We start from the raw sequence: 16,225 nt of genomic DNA on the forward strand, positions 1-16,225 counted from the left end.
GAGAGAGGAGGAGGAGAGAGAGAGAGAGAGAGAGGGCAATAAATAAGCAATTGGTTTGTTGAGATAGGAAAGCATCGGCAGAAAAAATTTGTTGGTGGGATTGTTTGAAGGTGAGAAGCATATTGCAGTTCCTCAAGTGTTACTTCTGGAACTCTCTTCCTTCTCTCTTTACTCTCCTTAACTTCTTTCATATCTATATTGCAGGATGTCATGATATTTATCTCCTATCTTTTATCCTTTGTACTCTCTTCAGAATGATTTCATCAAATTTTGTTTACTTCTGAAAACGAAATCTTTCACAGTATTATCTTATAGTGTCTGTTAAAAAAAAAAAAAAAAAAGAAAAAAAAAGTCCTTTTGACATATTGTTTAAGCCTAAGGCATTTGGCTTCGAACATTTTATTCTTCAATAACTACCCTGAAAGTGCGTTTATCATTCATTATCAGACATCCTTTCTTGCATATTTTTATTATTGCTGTCCACTTTTTTTGTTTATTTGACAGCATCCTGTATGCAATGAGTGATGTTGTCAGATTTTTCTCTTCCTTGATAATACTATACTTTAACCTTTAACCTTCTTGGAGAATTCATCAAGTGTTGGAAAAGGAATATGAGGTATAAATAATAATAAAAATCTCTTCTATTATAGAAAATTATTATTATTATTACCAATTTTTTTTTCGTTATTTCTTCAATTTGAAAGAATAGGCCAATGAATTGCCTGTGCACATAGCATTCCATTTATTGGCACTTTCTTTGATGGCTTGTCTTTCAGTGATTGAAAAAAGAATATTTATTGGCAATTCTCTTCATCTGTTCCACCTACGAAATGCAAATTGCTTATTTCAAAAAAGGATACATTTCTTTTCGAATTCATTTTCATCGTTAAAATGTCTTCCATCAACTTTTGGGATTTTTTTTTATGTCAACGATTTGTTTGATCAAATGAAAAAGGAAGAGTCAATTTATGATTTCCTTAAATTTTCCCAAGAATGATATTTGTTGCATTAATACCTCCCCAGAGATGGCAATATTTGAGGTAAAGAACGAATAAAATTTGGAAGGAACCGTAAAAATAAAAAAGAAAAACAATTGCAATTAATCCAAACAGTGATCATGTTGGTTGTGTTGGTCGTGTGGAGATGTACTGTAACTCCATCACAATTTACAATTTAACGAAGTTTTCGGGTTAAATATTTGAAAAAGTACAATTTGAACTCTTGATGCAATTAAGCATTTTTGATGCAATTGAAACCAAGCAGTAATTTGTAAGAAAGCTTGCTTCCATTTATTTTTATTAGTTAAATTACGGAATATTAATTAGGAAATGAAAATATTTTTTCAGATATCCTTAACTTCTAACCCAATATTTTCTGTAATACATCATTTTATTAGTTGCATTCAACAATCTTTCCATTAAATTATTTCAATCAGAGTTATCCTTATCTTTTGTTAAGTAATTCTGCTCCCATTTTATGTGCTTGTTTTCTTAACAATTTTTCAAAATTTCTTAGACAATTAAATTTATCTCACTTCTAAGCAACAAACAATGATTTGTGTTTTATATCGGCTTAACTTCATTCTTCTTATAAAACAATCGTCTGCAGCATTTCAGAAGTAAATTAAACGACGTCAATATGGGCGGACTTTACAATCTGTAATATCCACCGGTCTATTGTCAATGCAAACATATATATTATAATAGCAAAAAAACAATAATATTCATATTATATATTGTTCATAATATCACTGTTAATATCATCAATTTTCTCACAGCAGCAATCGTTTTTCATAAATTGCAGTTTTAACCAAAATTAGTAAGTGTTTTATTTGAATGCCATTTGTCATCTTCCAGAAAAACTGGATTTATTTGAGGAAGGAAATTTTTTCACAAAACTGAAAGCGTTTTGTCGAGCGACTGTCCACCTTCCCGATTTTCGCTCATTTTAAACCATAAATCACTAAAATATGACTTTTATTAATGGGAAGAGTGGTCATTTTACTCTTAACAAATTATCATTGATAGTGATGGGGAAATATAACGCAGGGGAGAGATAACCTAATCAAATTGATAATATTTTTGATCAACTAACAAAGGAGGAAACGAGAAAGAGGTGGAAAGCAAAAAAAGTTGTGCAAAAAAAGCGAAATCTGTTATTTCAAAAATATTGTCTTTTCTTTTCAAATTGAGTATCTGCCGAAATGGAAAAGTTTCGCAACAAATTTGCTAAGAAGCATTTCTGAAAATTACTTTCATACTATTAATTTTAATTTATGCAAAAGTGATACTGAAAAGAAATACTATTTGCTGTAATTTCGACTTTTATAACACATTTAGAATATCTAAAATAAATTCAAATTTGGATTCAGTTTTGAGTTCATTATGACATCATCCTACTTATAACTTTGATAACCATTCAATCATAAATATTTTGGTTGCATCGAAATATCGCTTTAAAATTTAATTTCAATTTTACGTTTGCATTCCATTATTTTTTGGCTGATAACATTGAATCATATTTTCATTTCCAACTACAACAACAGAATGCAAAATATGGTTGCATTCTGTGCTTTCTTTAATATCATTCCAATTCTCTCTACAAAATTGCAGCACAAGCAACTTTCTATGATATTTTACTTGGTAGTCTTAGCAACTATCAAAAACATTCATTAAAACAATGAGAGAATCAACACACTGAATTTAATATGAGCAATTCAATTTATCACTATCACAGCAAAGCGCAGAAATAAGGATGTGACAACTTGGCAATTCATAAAATAATCTCAAAAATTCCGCTGTAATGGATCAGGTAACCTTTGCTGGCTCTACCATTTAACCATAAGCATACTGCGTTTCTTTTTTTATCGTATGCGATCGGTTATTCATTACATTTAATGCATTCTGGCCACTTTTTACTTGTGGCGTATCTTCTCCACAGATTTCATCATCCAGTAAAGATATACTCCGACTGCTGAAAATCGATTGCTAAAAGTCTACTCTCCATACCTGTATCTTACTTGCTGAAGGTTACCTATACGCCTTTCAACTGGCACAACGGTAAATATCTAAAAAAGGGTGTATGGGCTGGATTCAGAATCAAGTTAACTCCTTCTTTATGGGCGGATATCCACTTATCGCATTGGAGATTGATCGCATTGGAGATTGTCAACAAAAATTACATTGACGCAAAAATTATGTATATCTTATAAAGATTGTTTAAATGACAATACTATGTCATCAAATTATTTTAAAAATGCAAGGACAGCATATATCTAATACTTCAAAATAGTTTTATGATAGGGCTTTGAGTCGAGTGGACATAAAAAGCTGATAGAGAAGAATAGTTACTGTGACAATCTTGGTCCTCGAAATCCAACTTTGGACTTGCTAAAAAAGTTGGTTTACGAGACAAACCGAAAATTAGGGTCACGACACTTACTTTAGGGCCACGACGTTGGAACCTGTAAAAACTGTCGGTGACTGATCCCTTATAATATTAATTAAAATAAGCATCAATTTTATGATTTCAATTTAGATTGATAAAGCACCAGGAATTATTCTGATAAGTCATCCAAATCGATATATTGCTTGCCTCTAACTCCAGTTAAACAGTTTATTTCCTCTTCTTCTGCCAGCAATATCGTACTGAGCTGGAGCGATTTACCACAATGTTTGAACTTAATTATTCACTATGAAACGTTTCTGGAAGTGGGTTGTGGATCAAAAGATTAGCACCATCCGAAAATGGCAATCAGTTGTGTTGCATCTGGATCATGATCACGAACAAGACGGAAGACATTTGAAACCTATCGGCGGAAGCGATGATGAATTGGAACGGAAGCAAAAACAAAATTCAAAGATTTTTCAAGAGGAGAATAACCACCACCGATCGAGCATTTCGTTACAAGATTTTGATATTGAATATGGGAATGAACCGATCGATTTTGAAGAATTTTTTGAAGAGTCTTCGGTTGCTATCGAATCAGCCTTGGTAGGTTTTCACCTAGTTTTTGAAGCTAAAAAGTTTCCATTTTTCACATTAAAAACTGATTTCTCTCTTTCAAACTATTTCAACATTTTGCTTGGTAAGCTACATCTTTACCATTGAAATTTTTATGAAATTAAAAAAAAAGTTCAGATTGAAAAAAAGTTCCAGATTAACCTAAAGTTCAGATTAAGATTTGCATTTAAATATTCAATCTAAGTTCTAAACCATCTATTTCCGCTTGTAAATCATGTAGTATTGATCGAAGGCATTTGATGTACTCTACTTACTGTCCCTCCACAACAACTGTTAAATGAGCTTTACAACTTTCACATGTCGATCATCAGTCGTAATTTCCCTTGCGTTAAACCATTATCAGCTTACCTTGCCCCAACGCTATCATCACTATGATTACTGAAATATTGGGAAAAGTGTCCCATATTTCGAAGAGTAGTTTGGAAATTCCACCTAACACTTCAAGAAAGTTCTACTCCCTTTCTGCTAACGAGATTTTATCAAGAAAATTATACAGATATAGGGATAATCAGAGCGGAACTTCTAAACTTGACTGCTTCTGTCCTGAATGAATCAAACCATGAATCAAACAATTATTAAAAAAGTTTTTTTCAACTTCTCCTCACTTCCTTCATTTCCCGTCCATTTATCCCACTAACCACAATTAATGAGATCATTTCTAGTATTCTCATCACTAAGACAAATCTTTCCAGCCACTTTTTACTAGCTTGTAATTTCGATCCTAAATATTTTTTGAATGATCCCTCTTCAAAAGTATCTTATCAAACTTATAAGATTACCATCAATAATGTTGGTTTCAATATATTCTTTGTTTTTCAATGATTCTAAACTCTATGTATATTCATTTTATAGTTCCATAGAATTAAAAAAAACTCAAGAGCAAGAAACATAGGGGAGTAGACTGTTATCAGCAGTGATAACAGTAATGCAATTCTACCTGGTCAAGTATCCAAAATACATCTTCACTTATAAATGACCTTTACAACAAAGGGCACAAGTTGGTCTGCACTTACTGATACAGCGATAGGAAGAAGGAATAGAGATTTTAGAACTGTTAAAGATTTATTCCATGAAAAGTATGAAAATGAAGTTAAATTTTTTGAATCAATCTCTGTTTCTATTTCTCTGCTATTTGTTTTTTGAAATGTTAATCTCTCACCATTGTACATTTTAGCTCCTTTTTATTCTCCAAATGAGATTGAATTACAGAATTAGAAGGAGAACTGTATAAGGTGAAGCATTAGATCAAAAGCGCCTCCTACTACTTGTCAGCCTCCTATAAAATATTATAAGATAACTATAACCCACTAAAATAGCATTCCCAACCACTGCTCAGATATATACTCATGCACCTCCTTGGAGACCAAAATCCAGTTTTCTTCATAACTAAATAATCATATTATAATATTTACGTTAACGCCAATGATAAATCATTCAATTATAAAAAAAGAGCCAAACAGATTGATGGAATCGTTACTTCAGATGGTCGATATATCTGTGAATATAACCCAAGTTTGCTAATCAGTTCCATTTGATCCACTCATCAATCTCATTTATTCTCCAATACCAAAATAAAACTGACTCTATGGGTATTTGTTAATCAGCCACTGATTAGCCAACTGAATATGCAAACAGAAATCGGGTCTCCTTTGAAGTCCTTCAACAAACCAGTATGTGAATCAGATTTTCTACTCCATGGCCCTTTCTAAGCTGCATTACTAAAAGGAATTCAGTGATACAACTTAGCTATAACTATGATAATGTCGAATTCGTTAAAAGCAGAACAGAACGATTAGTGAGGGACAGATAGTATGAGAGTGATATATGGAGCTAGGAGAGGTATGTAAGGGAAAGCAGAAGTACAGGAAATCGACAACATGCTCCACGCTTACTCTCAACTTTCACAGTATCAAAATTGGTGGAAAAATTCAAAAAGTATGATTTGCTGAAAAAGATTATGCAAGAAGAATTCATGTGAATTGGATATGCTTTTCACTTATAATGACCTTCAGCTTATAATGACTTTTCAGTTATAACCCTTAATTTACTGATAATAAGTAATAGGTACTATCTGTTAATCTGTGATTGGGTTGAGAACCGGAATTTTTTCGATGTTTGATGATAAGAAATTTTAAAGAGTAAGGAAAGCTTGACAAATTTAGCGCAGATAAAAGGTGCCAGTTTTGAAACAAAAACCGCACCATACAGAGATGCCTCGTGCTGGGATCGAACCAGCGACCTTCTGTTTACGAGACAGACGCTCTGCCACTGAGCTAACGAGGCCGCGGATGTATCCTTAAGTTTTAGATTTATGTCAGTAAATATTGTATGACATAAATCTTTGGTTTTTTACCGTTACCGCCTTGCATTCGTTCTTATTCGTTACCCGCTATATCCCAAAAATGAAATTAGGTGACATATGATCTCACACGATAAATCCCATGAAACCTAACTAATCTACAAATGAACGGAAGATATTTCTATTAATATAACTGCTTATTTACTGCAGGAAAAGAAGCACACCAGTTCAATATCGAGCCAGAAAAAGTTGTCGATAGCAATGGAATTATCATCTAGTCTTAGGTGAGTGTATTTCATACTCTCAGGTGCTTGGGATGAAAATTTTACATTTCTTTTGAATTTTTAACCAATAGTTTTATTAAATACATCAAGTTAATTCCAGTCTGGACAGTCCATCAGGATCCTTTCGATGGGATAAGCGGTCAAGGAAACCGACAATTGTGGTTACTAGTATGGATAACGACTCCACGTTAGTATTATTTAATCGCATCCAATTTATGATATCTTGTTCTTTTGATGGGAGTGATGATAAAAAGTAAGGGCCGTGAAATTCCGCTGGTCAGAGCTGTTTTAAGCATAGTGATATTATGATTTTATTGTTAATAGAAATATCCTTCGCTATCTTTTCTTTCATAACTTTTTGCATTGTAGGGAAGCGGAAGATGATTTTAATGGTGAATTCGATGATTTCCCACCTTCTCCTCTTATTGCACATCGTAAACAACCAATCATTGTTTCCCAGGTTTGTCCACGCTTACCTTCCTTTCATTGATTTGTTTTCAAAAATACTTTCGAATCATTTTACCATCTCTTAGTATTGTTTCCTCCCACATATTATAAACATTAATGTAGGCATTCATTAATTTTTGCCCCTTTTCTCAACAATTTTCCTCGAAATTTAAAAATTTCAGATGCCAACATCACATCCGGATGAGCCATACAGTTTTCTGGTAACTGTAAATGATGAGAGCAGTGATATACCTTCTTCCTCTTCTATTTCTTCCAATCAGCCAGATTTGACGAATGAAAGTGCTTCGGATCATCAAATAACTAAATACCGTGGACTATCATTAGCGGGTACAAGTAGTGATTCGCATGAAAATGAAAAGGAAAAATCAGATGAAAGGAAAAAGAAATCATCATTACAAAACTTGAGACTTTGTAATATACAGGTACTGATTCAATGAACTTACCATTGTTTAAGTCAAAAGTATTGTCAAAGTATTGTTGAAAGTATTGTTTCTGTATTGTCATTGAGAATGAACTGTTGTAAGATCCTTTGGCATCTTCGAGTAATGCAAAATTTGATTACTTTTGCCTTCTTACGTATCTGAAACGAATTTATCTCCTTATTTTCAAGATTTTATTGAACTACTATTGCTATAAGATGCTTTACTTTCCAGTTCTTACGGAAAAGTGAAATATCGTGCTTGAAGAAACAGTGTTTTGAATGAAGAAAGTAAGAAGAAGTGATAAATACGATAATCCAATAAAACAGTTAACAAATTACAGGCAGAACAACCATTAAGTAGACATCGTTCTACGGAAACATTGCCTTCTCTTACATCGGCACAAATTCACTTAGTACGAAATATTTGGCGTCAAGTTTATGTGACAAAAGGTCCAACGGTAATTGGCTCAACTCTGTTGCACGGAATATTTTTCAAGTCGAAGAAAATAAAGGATCAATTCTTTAAATGTCCTTTTCCTCATCAATTTCCCAATCGTGACAGTTTCAATAATGCGCATGCAAAGGCTATCGGTGAAATGTTGGATAAGGTAAACATTTCGATAAAGATGTTATGATAAGGAATCCCAATAGCGAGTATCGGGAAAGCTAATTTTGTTGAATTCGTTTGTCAATGATCGAGGTTTATTCAGGTTATAATATTGTGCCCATACATTGTTACTAGTTAAAAACAGTAAAAAAAAAGGTATAAAGCAACGGCAAATTGATAAGCGTGAAGAAAATCAGTTATGCAGTAAACAGGAAATACGACCAACTTTAATTAACAAATCTCTTGTCGTTGCCTTCGGTAACAGCTAAGGTTTCGTCCTTCGCTGGACTGGAATATGCTGCAGGGTGGGTATCAAATTGTAAAGGCTGGAAAGAAAGGATGGTTTAGCTGGTGACCGAAAGGACGGCGGATAAGCGTAGAAGATGGTATATTTGATGCATATTGGTATATTTGATTGCAAACAAACTGTTTATCTAGAATTAGAAGAGAAGTTTTGAGGGGTTATCATGTAGGTATGGCTGTCTCTTTGCATGGTGTATGGTGCAACAGCTCAGAAGTACCGAAATCTCCTTGTGAAGTCCCCCTATTGTTAGCTTATATCCTCCTCCTAGCCTTAATTTTACATACAGACTTTTCGATCCTGTTTCGTTATTATAGAAATTTTGCTCTGACGTAATTTTAATTTCGGTAATCCGGCAGCTTAAAGAACATCTTTAAAGTTAGCATTATTAAATTAGCGTTATCAAGTTATCGTTAAAGTTAGCGTTAGTTCGCATTATTCTCTACCAGTTTTCTGTTCCCCATGTTTTCCTCTCAAATTATGGGTGATATTCCGGACGATTGAATCTTTGAGCATTGTAATCTGTGAATTTAGATCTATTCTAACTAGAACTGTCTCATCAACTGAGATCATCCCTGTCTTTTTTTTTGTTGAACGATGGCTCATAGTAATAACAAGAAATCTCGGAACATCAGTGTTTAACGTTTATTTTATAAATATTTATTTTATAAATATTTATATTAAAAGTATTTATTTTATTTTTTTAGAAAAAATTTGATCAATGATAATTTCACTCTCTTGTTGTTTGCAGATTGTTGACAATTTAGAAAATTTAGAATCAGTTTCCGGATATCTCTTTTCTATTGGTGCTATACATGCAAATGTTAGTCAAATCTTACAAATTTTATGTTAGCAAACTTTTATATGAGCGTATTCTAAGTGAGAATTCAATTTCAAATGAAAACTGTTAGTTTAATTCTGAATTTTTACGAAATTATAACACAGTTTGGTAGTCAGTGGTCTGTCTGTTACAGGTGGTGATATTTTCAGTTAGTTCGACGGCAAGTGTCGAGGGAAATCTGGAATTTGATGGCGGAAACGTTTATCGATTGCACTTTGGATTGGGGTGATAAAAAAGGCCGAACGGAAGCTTCGAGAAAAGCATGGGCCTTCATAATCGCCTTTGTTATAGAGAAAATTAAAAGAGGACATTTACATGAAGTAAGCTTGTTAGAAACATTTCAGTTTTATTAAAATCTAAAAATGATAAATGTGTGCTCAGTTAATGTCGTTGCAATATTGTGTAAAATACTGCAAAAGCTTCTTCAATCTTTTGAAAGTATACAATGCTCGAAGACAATCTTTATCTTTTGAATGAAATGCCATGAATAAATTTCAATTATTTTCAGAGGCGACAATTAGCCCACCATAAACGATCATCAGTGGTAGCACCATCTCAGACGGCAGTACCAATCACCTCACTCCCAACTTCCGCTCCAACTATTCGATAGTCAAAGCACCTAGATCATACGTTTAAATGTTTTAAATGTTTTAAACGTTTAAATGTTTTTTTTTAAATGTTTTAAATGTTTAAATGTTTTAAAATCATACAGTTGTATTTTTTTGAAAAGAGAAAATGATAAGTGTTTTTTTCTTGTCATGCAATAAATAGGCAATTATACTGGCTCTTCTGGATGGTTTTACGAGTCGATGCAAGTAGGCGGGAAGCGAACAAGATATCAATTCTAGCATTTTAATAAATTACTTTCATTCCACATATTTTCTATTTGGAATTTAATTTCAAATTTGATGTAAATTGAATGACTGTGAAGGCGGTTTACTTTTTTACGAAAAGGATGAAACGAACATTTTATATCTTTTTTCTGAAAACTGTCTGCTGAGCGGAAAATTTCGAGTATGTCAAAATAAAAGTTCATATACTTTAGGAAGTTACCATTTCATATCTTACCAAAAAACAGGTGAGCTATTTGTGATGTAAACAATTTCAGCGTTATAAATATAATACAATGTTTGCACTTAGTCTACATGATCTGGAAGTATCACATAATTTATTTTAAAATATAAAATAATTTAAAATATCACTAAATTCATGCTTCTCCAACGAATTTACTCTTGAATTCGTCTGTGACATAACCACACTGCCCATTTCACTTTGTGTCATCAAAAATTTTCAATCTTCATAAATAATTCTGAAAGATGAAAAACTGTTACTTGTTGGCATCAAATTATAATACAATGTATGGTAAGTGACACTGAGCAAATCGATGAAGAAACTGTCTTAATTTGTGGTTTTGCTCGCGGCGATTTTAATTAATTGAATTTAAAAATCGTTTTGCTTCACTTAATAAACTAAATGAAGGGAGCAAGTATTCGATATGAGAATTCTATGCAGTTATTTTCTATGCAAAAAACATGATCGTGGATTAGTTACAGTCCATTCTAGTGATACTAAATTATCCAACTCTTACCTTTTTCGCAGCTTTCATTGTCTTTCTAGTTGTACTTTTGTAATCTAATTTCTTGGAATATAATATTTGCGAGGTTCATTGCAAATTCATGGACAAGCCATCTTCTGTTGTGTGTTAATTACTTATTTGCTTATTCATTATTAATTAAGGATGTAATATGCTGCTAAATCAAGTCTAATTAATGCGATTTGTTTATATCAGTCTTGTGCTCCTTGCAAATGTTTTCCTTTTGTTTCAGAAATTTGTTGAATTTCAATATCAATTTATTGTCAATCTAGTGTGTGTGTGTGTGTCGTTTTCATCCACAAAATTCTACCGGACATTATCCTGAAGAAGTGACCAATGCAAATTCAGAAAACAATTGGAACAACGCATGATTTTTTTTTTTGTTGTAATGGGTTTGAAAACAAGAACATTCCAATGTATCAAAAAGTAATAATTATTTCATTCTTTCATTTTCTTACTCATCAGTGCATAATTTCAGCAATTACAGCAAAATCCCATTAACCCAGTTAAGCTTTTTTTTCTCACTTCATCTATCGAGGATTTTCCTTCTATCTCTCAATCCCAATCCAATCTCTTCTTCCCTCTCTCGGTCCCATACAATCTCTTCTTCCCTCTCTCGGTTCCAGTCCAATTCAGTTCAGTAAGACCCTTCTGTAATATGGACCACAAATCATTAGTTGACATGATTTCAGCCATTTTATTCAAAATTTCCTTTCGTTTCACGACAGCTCTGAAGTGGGAACAATAACCGTTTGCTTCGGACTCTCAAGACATAGAGGACTTGAGTATGACAGGGACAGCAATGGTTTCTTGGCTATTACTCATGTACAATGTTAGTTTTCATAATCGATCATTTGAATCAGGTTAAATTGAATTAATTACAGGATGGGGAGGATGTGTCCGTTGTGGTCTAGTGGTTGGGGTTTGCGACTCTCACCCGCAAGGCCCGGACTCGATTTCCTGCAACGGAAAAGCAGGTTTCATGGTGGACATTGGTTTTGATGCACACACTTTTGAAATAACAATAAAATAAAAAAGACCGAAGGGTTCAGCAAACTAGTCAACTTTTAATTTAATTCAACCAAAGTTGCCGTTGCGCAAATGCATTTTTGGTGAAACCTGCTTAATTTAATCTTCAATTTTCATTTTCAGTTCCAAATCAAAGTAAATTAATTTTCAACTAATGTAAAATAGCTTCAAATTGAAGCACAAATCATATGCCAATAATTTTTAGGAAAATTTCGAATTAATGTATGAAAGTTCATTAAAACAACTCAATATAATTTTTGTTTTCCATTAATATTACATTTTGCATAGTTATCTGATCTAAAACAAAAAGTAAATTAGTTCATTTGAATGAATTTTTCGGCTGTTGGGAAGCAAGTTCATGTTTTATGCTGAGAGTCGTAAATTCTAATTATTGGGTCACATTGACATCATTTAGATATGTCGAGATTCAGTAGCAAATAGCAGGATAATCGAAAACAGCGTTGTTGGGGTACCGGAAGTGGAATGCGGTCAGGATGGTATTGGAATCGATGTGGTCACCATGCATTCATTTTTTGGGAGATTATATGTCCAGGTATCACAGTTTAGCATTCAAATTTGTTGTATACTCAGTGTTGGTCAGTTGTTGCAATTACACCTCATACAATACTTGGGTCATTGATATTGATTAATCTGTTCAATTATAACAAAGTCGTGTCTTACCATATATCTCGGTAATACTTATTGATACTGAAAGGCATTCAATCGTACCATATACCTGGTTTTGAATAGTTAATGAGCAAAAAGAATTTTATTTTTTAACAGTGCCTTCAGTCAAGTAAGAACCTTGAAATTTCAAGGGTGAAAGTGATAATCCTAATTGTGTGATATCACATTATGAGGGAGATCAACAATTATATACTCTCGAAGGGTTGTCAAATAGCAATCAACAATTAAGATTTTCGTTAAAATTTGGTGAATGCAATATGCGACGCCAGCGCACGGTATTGTTTGGCAATTTTCTTTTGAAAATCTATGTTGGGGGTTGGCTTTGGCAATCCTATATTAAACTGAGGAATCGAAGGAGACAGAAACTAATGATGGGAACTGATCTGTGGGATGGTGCAACCTAAATTCAGAGCCTGTTAATCATTTGCTCATTTGTCTTTTATTTTTGCGAAATAATTCTGTCAGAGGTATTTATTATAGTAAATAAAAGTATTTAGTTGCTTGCTCAAAAATTTCATTGTTTCCTGACAGACTGAATTTTGAATTCAACTTTAAATTAACATTTGTTCAAATTAAAAAATACATCCTCTTCGAAGTTATTTTTCCGTCATCAAAATTATTTCTTTTTTGTCTTCAGTCGGCTTTTTAAGCATCTAATGAACCATGACCTGGAACTAACTAATCGCATTCTTTTCTTCAAGTTGTACTTCGATATGTTTCCAAACTTAGTTTCTATTAATGCGCTTTCAATTTAGTTGAATCCACGTGGTATTGCTTACACATTCACACTGATCGTATCATTCCATCCGGTAAGCTGTCATCCCAATTTTTTCTCTGTCTTTAATAACGTTTTTTGAAATTCAAAAATTTTTAAGTATTTCCTGAAATTGAGCAAAAGAACCTGAATTTTGGAGAAATTAACAAAAAAGCCATCAGTCTGACATTTCTGTCTAATTTCTTCTTGACTTAAACGATGCTCTGTTTAAGATCTTCGAGACGGAAGTTGATCGAGCATACCGGATCCGGTGCTTTTTCACTGAGTCGGTTAAAGCATTAGAAGCCACATTAGGTGTTAGGTAAACCATTTTACTTAATTTCAATCTTGCGCGATTTCCTAAACTACCTTCTTGCCCTAACCGCACTACCCGTGAGCTATATGAATAAACTGCGCGGTAATTGAAAATGAATGCTAAAGATAGCTGGCTGACCGTATGTCCCCCACTCCAGGAATATGCACTACGACAAGAAAAGGGATTTGTGTAATACTGTGATAATATTCAGTCAGTTGACAACGCAAATTATCGAGGGAGAATTTGCTCTTCCGACGTGTATGTATGAGATACGTGAAAGTCGTAATGGTCCGTTCGTCAGGTTTGCACACATCGGTGATCACGTATGGCATGTGTGGCATTGCGATTTGGGTAAGTTCATTGTAAAAATGATTATTTTTTTAAATTAATTTATTTCCTTATTATAAAAATATTGCCTTATTCTTTTGCCTTATTATATTCCTTATTATTATAAAATAAAATTTTTAAATCATTAATTAGTTTGTTATTGAGAGGCTGACGGAAAAGTTACAACTCAATAAAGTTCGTTAATTACCGTAGTTCATCTTAAAAAGTTTTTTGGAAAAATTCACATATCAAACATATTGCAGTAATATGATATTTAGAAGCTGGTGTAATATATGGTATGCTAATTCACTCATGTCATGTTGATGATGGTCAAGGCAAGCAGGTTCCAGTAGTTGACAATAAAGGGTCTTTTTCAAATTTTAGTTTTCTGAAATCCTAAGGCTTTTTTCATCCCTTTCTCCTCTCCTCCACTTTTCGATTTCTTAGATAACGAGCGTTTTTTAAATGTTAAATTTCAGTGCTCTTCACAGGTCAGAGTGAAATTTCATAGTGTGAAATTTCAATCTCTGCACCAAAGCTTCAGAAAAAGATGAGTTCTAAAAGCATTTAATGTGGTGGAATTAATTCAGATGTGTTGTGGATCCTTTGCTGCTATCAGATATCGAGTACGATGACCAGGCCATAACAGCTTATGCAGAAACACGAGTTTTCAAGTATTCTGATAAAATCCAGTTGTATTTTACATGTACTGTACAACTTTGTGTTAAGAATGATGGTGGCTGTGATGATGTAACCGTAAGTTGACACTTTTATAATGGATTCTTACGAGAATACCTGAGCTTAGGACAGAGTAGTTCTTCTAAAAAGATTGAAATTATGATGGAAGCAATGCGGGAATGTCGATCTAAAGATGTAAAAAAGAAGTAAAGGAAATGAAAGCCTTTACAGTAGACCTATCTTCTGTGATATTGCGAGGCATCTTACTATAAGCTGAAAGATGTTAAATCTGCAGGTGATAGTGTAATCGTTAAGATGATCCTTTTGTAATATTCAGTCATTAAAACAATTCTCATGTTGTTATAAATAGACAAATCCGTTTTTGCTTTATCTTTTTTCACCAAAGTTTGAAAAGCTGCAACATTTGTAAATCTTATTTTCAGCCACCAGTTTGTGAGGATGTCGAACATCTGACACGAATGCCAACCGAATATTCTTTGCCAGATCATGGTTATCATGATGATCCTTCGCATTTTCATCATTATGGTATTTTTTTTAAGATTTCGAGAAATATCTTGAATACGACTTGACAATTTCCAATTTGAAGGGAACTCTTATCAGTTAAGAGAGCAAGAAGTTGTATAATAATAATAGTTAATAATGATAAAAATATAATAATAGTTAATAATGATAATGATAAAAATAATAATAATAGTAATAATGAATAATAATAGTTAATAATGAAATAATAATAATAATAATAATGATAATAATAATAATAATAATAATAATAATAATAATAATAATAATAATAATAATAATAATAAATAGTAATAGTAATAGTAATAATAATAATGGGTGTTAAGTGATAATAATATTTAGTGATGATATGATAGAAGGAAGAGTAGAAGTTGGAAAATGATGTAAAGGTAATAACAAAAGCATCATAGTCTCTTCCCATTCATAAGAATATCCAACTATTGGTCAATCAATGAATGACCTCAATATACACATTGCACACGTATGGAACGTCATGATGAGACTGATACTCCTTAATTACGCTGCAATTACTAATTATTATTTACAGCATTATCAATCAATACTACTGACCAATCAATAAATAGGTACAAATGTTATACCTCAGTCATAATTTCCCTATCAATAATGGTAATAGTAATAGTAGTAGTAGTAGTAGTAGTAGTAGTAGTATTACTATTGTTAGTACCAGTACTAGTATTATCACCAGTTGAAAAATTTGAGGAAAAAAACGACGCACCATTTTTCATCACAGCTTTGATAAGTTAAAAGTGATTCAGAATGATAAGGAATGATTAGGGAACTATGGTAAAAATGATCAGAGCCTATCTAACTCGAAACTGTATGATAACCTGTTGTACCAAAATCTGCTATGTGATAACTCAAATTTTACAGGTATTATCTTGCATCCTGCTACATGATAATTTGAAGTATTACAGCCTGCTGTATGATAATCGAAACACCACCAACCTGCTGTATGATAACCCAAAGTACCATCAACCTGCTGTATGATAACCCGAAGTACCATCAACCTGCTGTATGATAACCCGAAGTACCATT

General features: G+C 32.8%; 3 protein-coding genes and 1 non-coding gene across 4 annotated transcripts in view; 3 read left to right on the top strand and 1 right to left on the bottom strand.

The window, feature by feature from the left end:
• Positions 1–3,693: 3,693 nt before the first annotated feature.
• On the top strand, positions 3,694–4,110 carry LOAG_06893 (hypothetical protein; the record flags this gene model as incomplete). Its single annotated transcript, XM_003142428.1, has 1 exon — positions 3,694–4,110. The coding sequence occupies one exon, from the start codon at positions 3,694–3,696 to the stop codon at positions 4,108–4,110; it is 417 nt and encodes a 138-aa protein (XP_003142476.1).
• A 2,124-nt stretch (positions 4,111–6,234) lies between these two features.
• On the bottom strand, positions 6,235–6,306 carry LOAG_20025. The gene has a single exon. It is a non-coding gene; the product is annotated as a tRNA-Thr (tRNA).
• A 277-nt stretch (positions 6,307–6,583) lies between these two features.
• LOAG_06894 (hypothetical protein) lies at positions 6,584–9,864 on the top strand (the record flags this gene model as incomplete). The annotated part of the gene is made up of 8 exons (XM_003142429.2): positions 6,584–6,606; positions 6,707–6,793; positions 6,976–7,066; positions 7,236–7,496; positions 7,837–8,103; positions 9,155–9,226; positions 9,394–9,564; positions 9,753–9,864. 8 exons carry the CDS (start codon positions 6,584–6,586, stop codon positions 9,852–9,854), a joined length of 1,074 nt encoding a protein of 357 aa, XP_003142477.1. The 3' UTR covers positions 9,855–9,864.
• Positions 9,865–11,723: 1,859 nt separating this feature from the next.
• LOAG_17152 (hypothetical protein) overlaps positions 11,724–16,225 on the top strand; it is a gene marked incomplete at both ends in the record, with an annotated part of 6,174 nt that continues 1,672 nt past the window's right edge. The window contains 9 exons of the mRNA XM_020449811.1: positions 11,724–11,815; positions 12,312–12,420; positions 12,686–12,829; positions 13,310–13,363; positions 13,542–13,630; positions 13,836–13,975; positions 14,230–14,317; positions 14,542–14,707; positions 15,073–15,175. Of these exons, the coding sequence (XP_020306609.1) occupies positions 11,724–11,815; positions 12,312–12,420; positions 12,686–12,829; positions 13,310–13,363; positions 13,542–13,630; positions 13,836–13,975; positions 14,230–14,317; positions 14,542–14,707; positions 15,073–15,175 (985 nt within the window). The remainder of the gene's footprint in view (positions 11,816–12,311; positions 12,421–12,685; positions 12,830–13,309; positions 13,364–13,541; positions 13,631–13,835; positions 13,976–14,229; positions 14,318–14,541; positions 14,708–15,072; positions 15,176–16,225) is intronic.

The sequence above is a fragment of the Loa loa genome (genome assembly GCF_000183805.2).
Source record: "Loa loa unplaced genomic scaffold supercont3.45, whole genome shotgun sequence".
NCBI lineage: Eukaryota > Metazoa > Nematoda > Chromadorea > Rhabditida > Onchocercidae > Loa > Loa loa.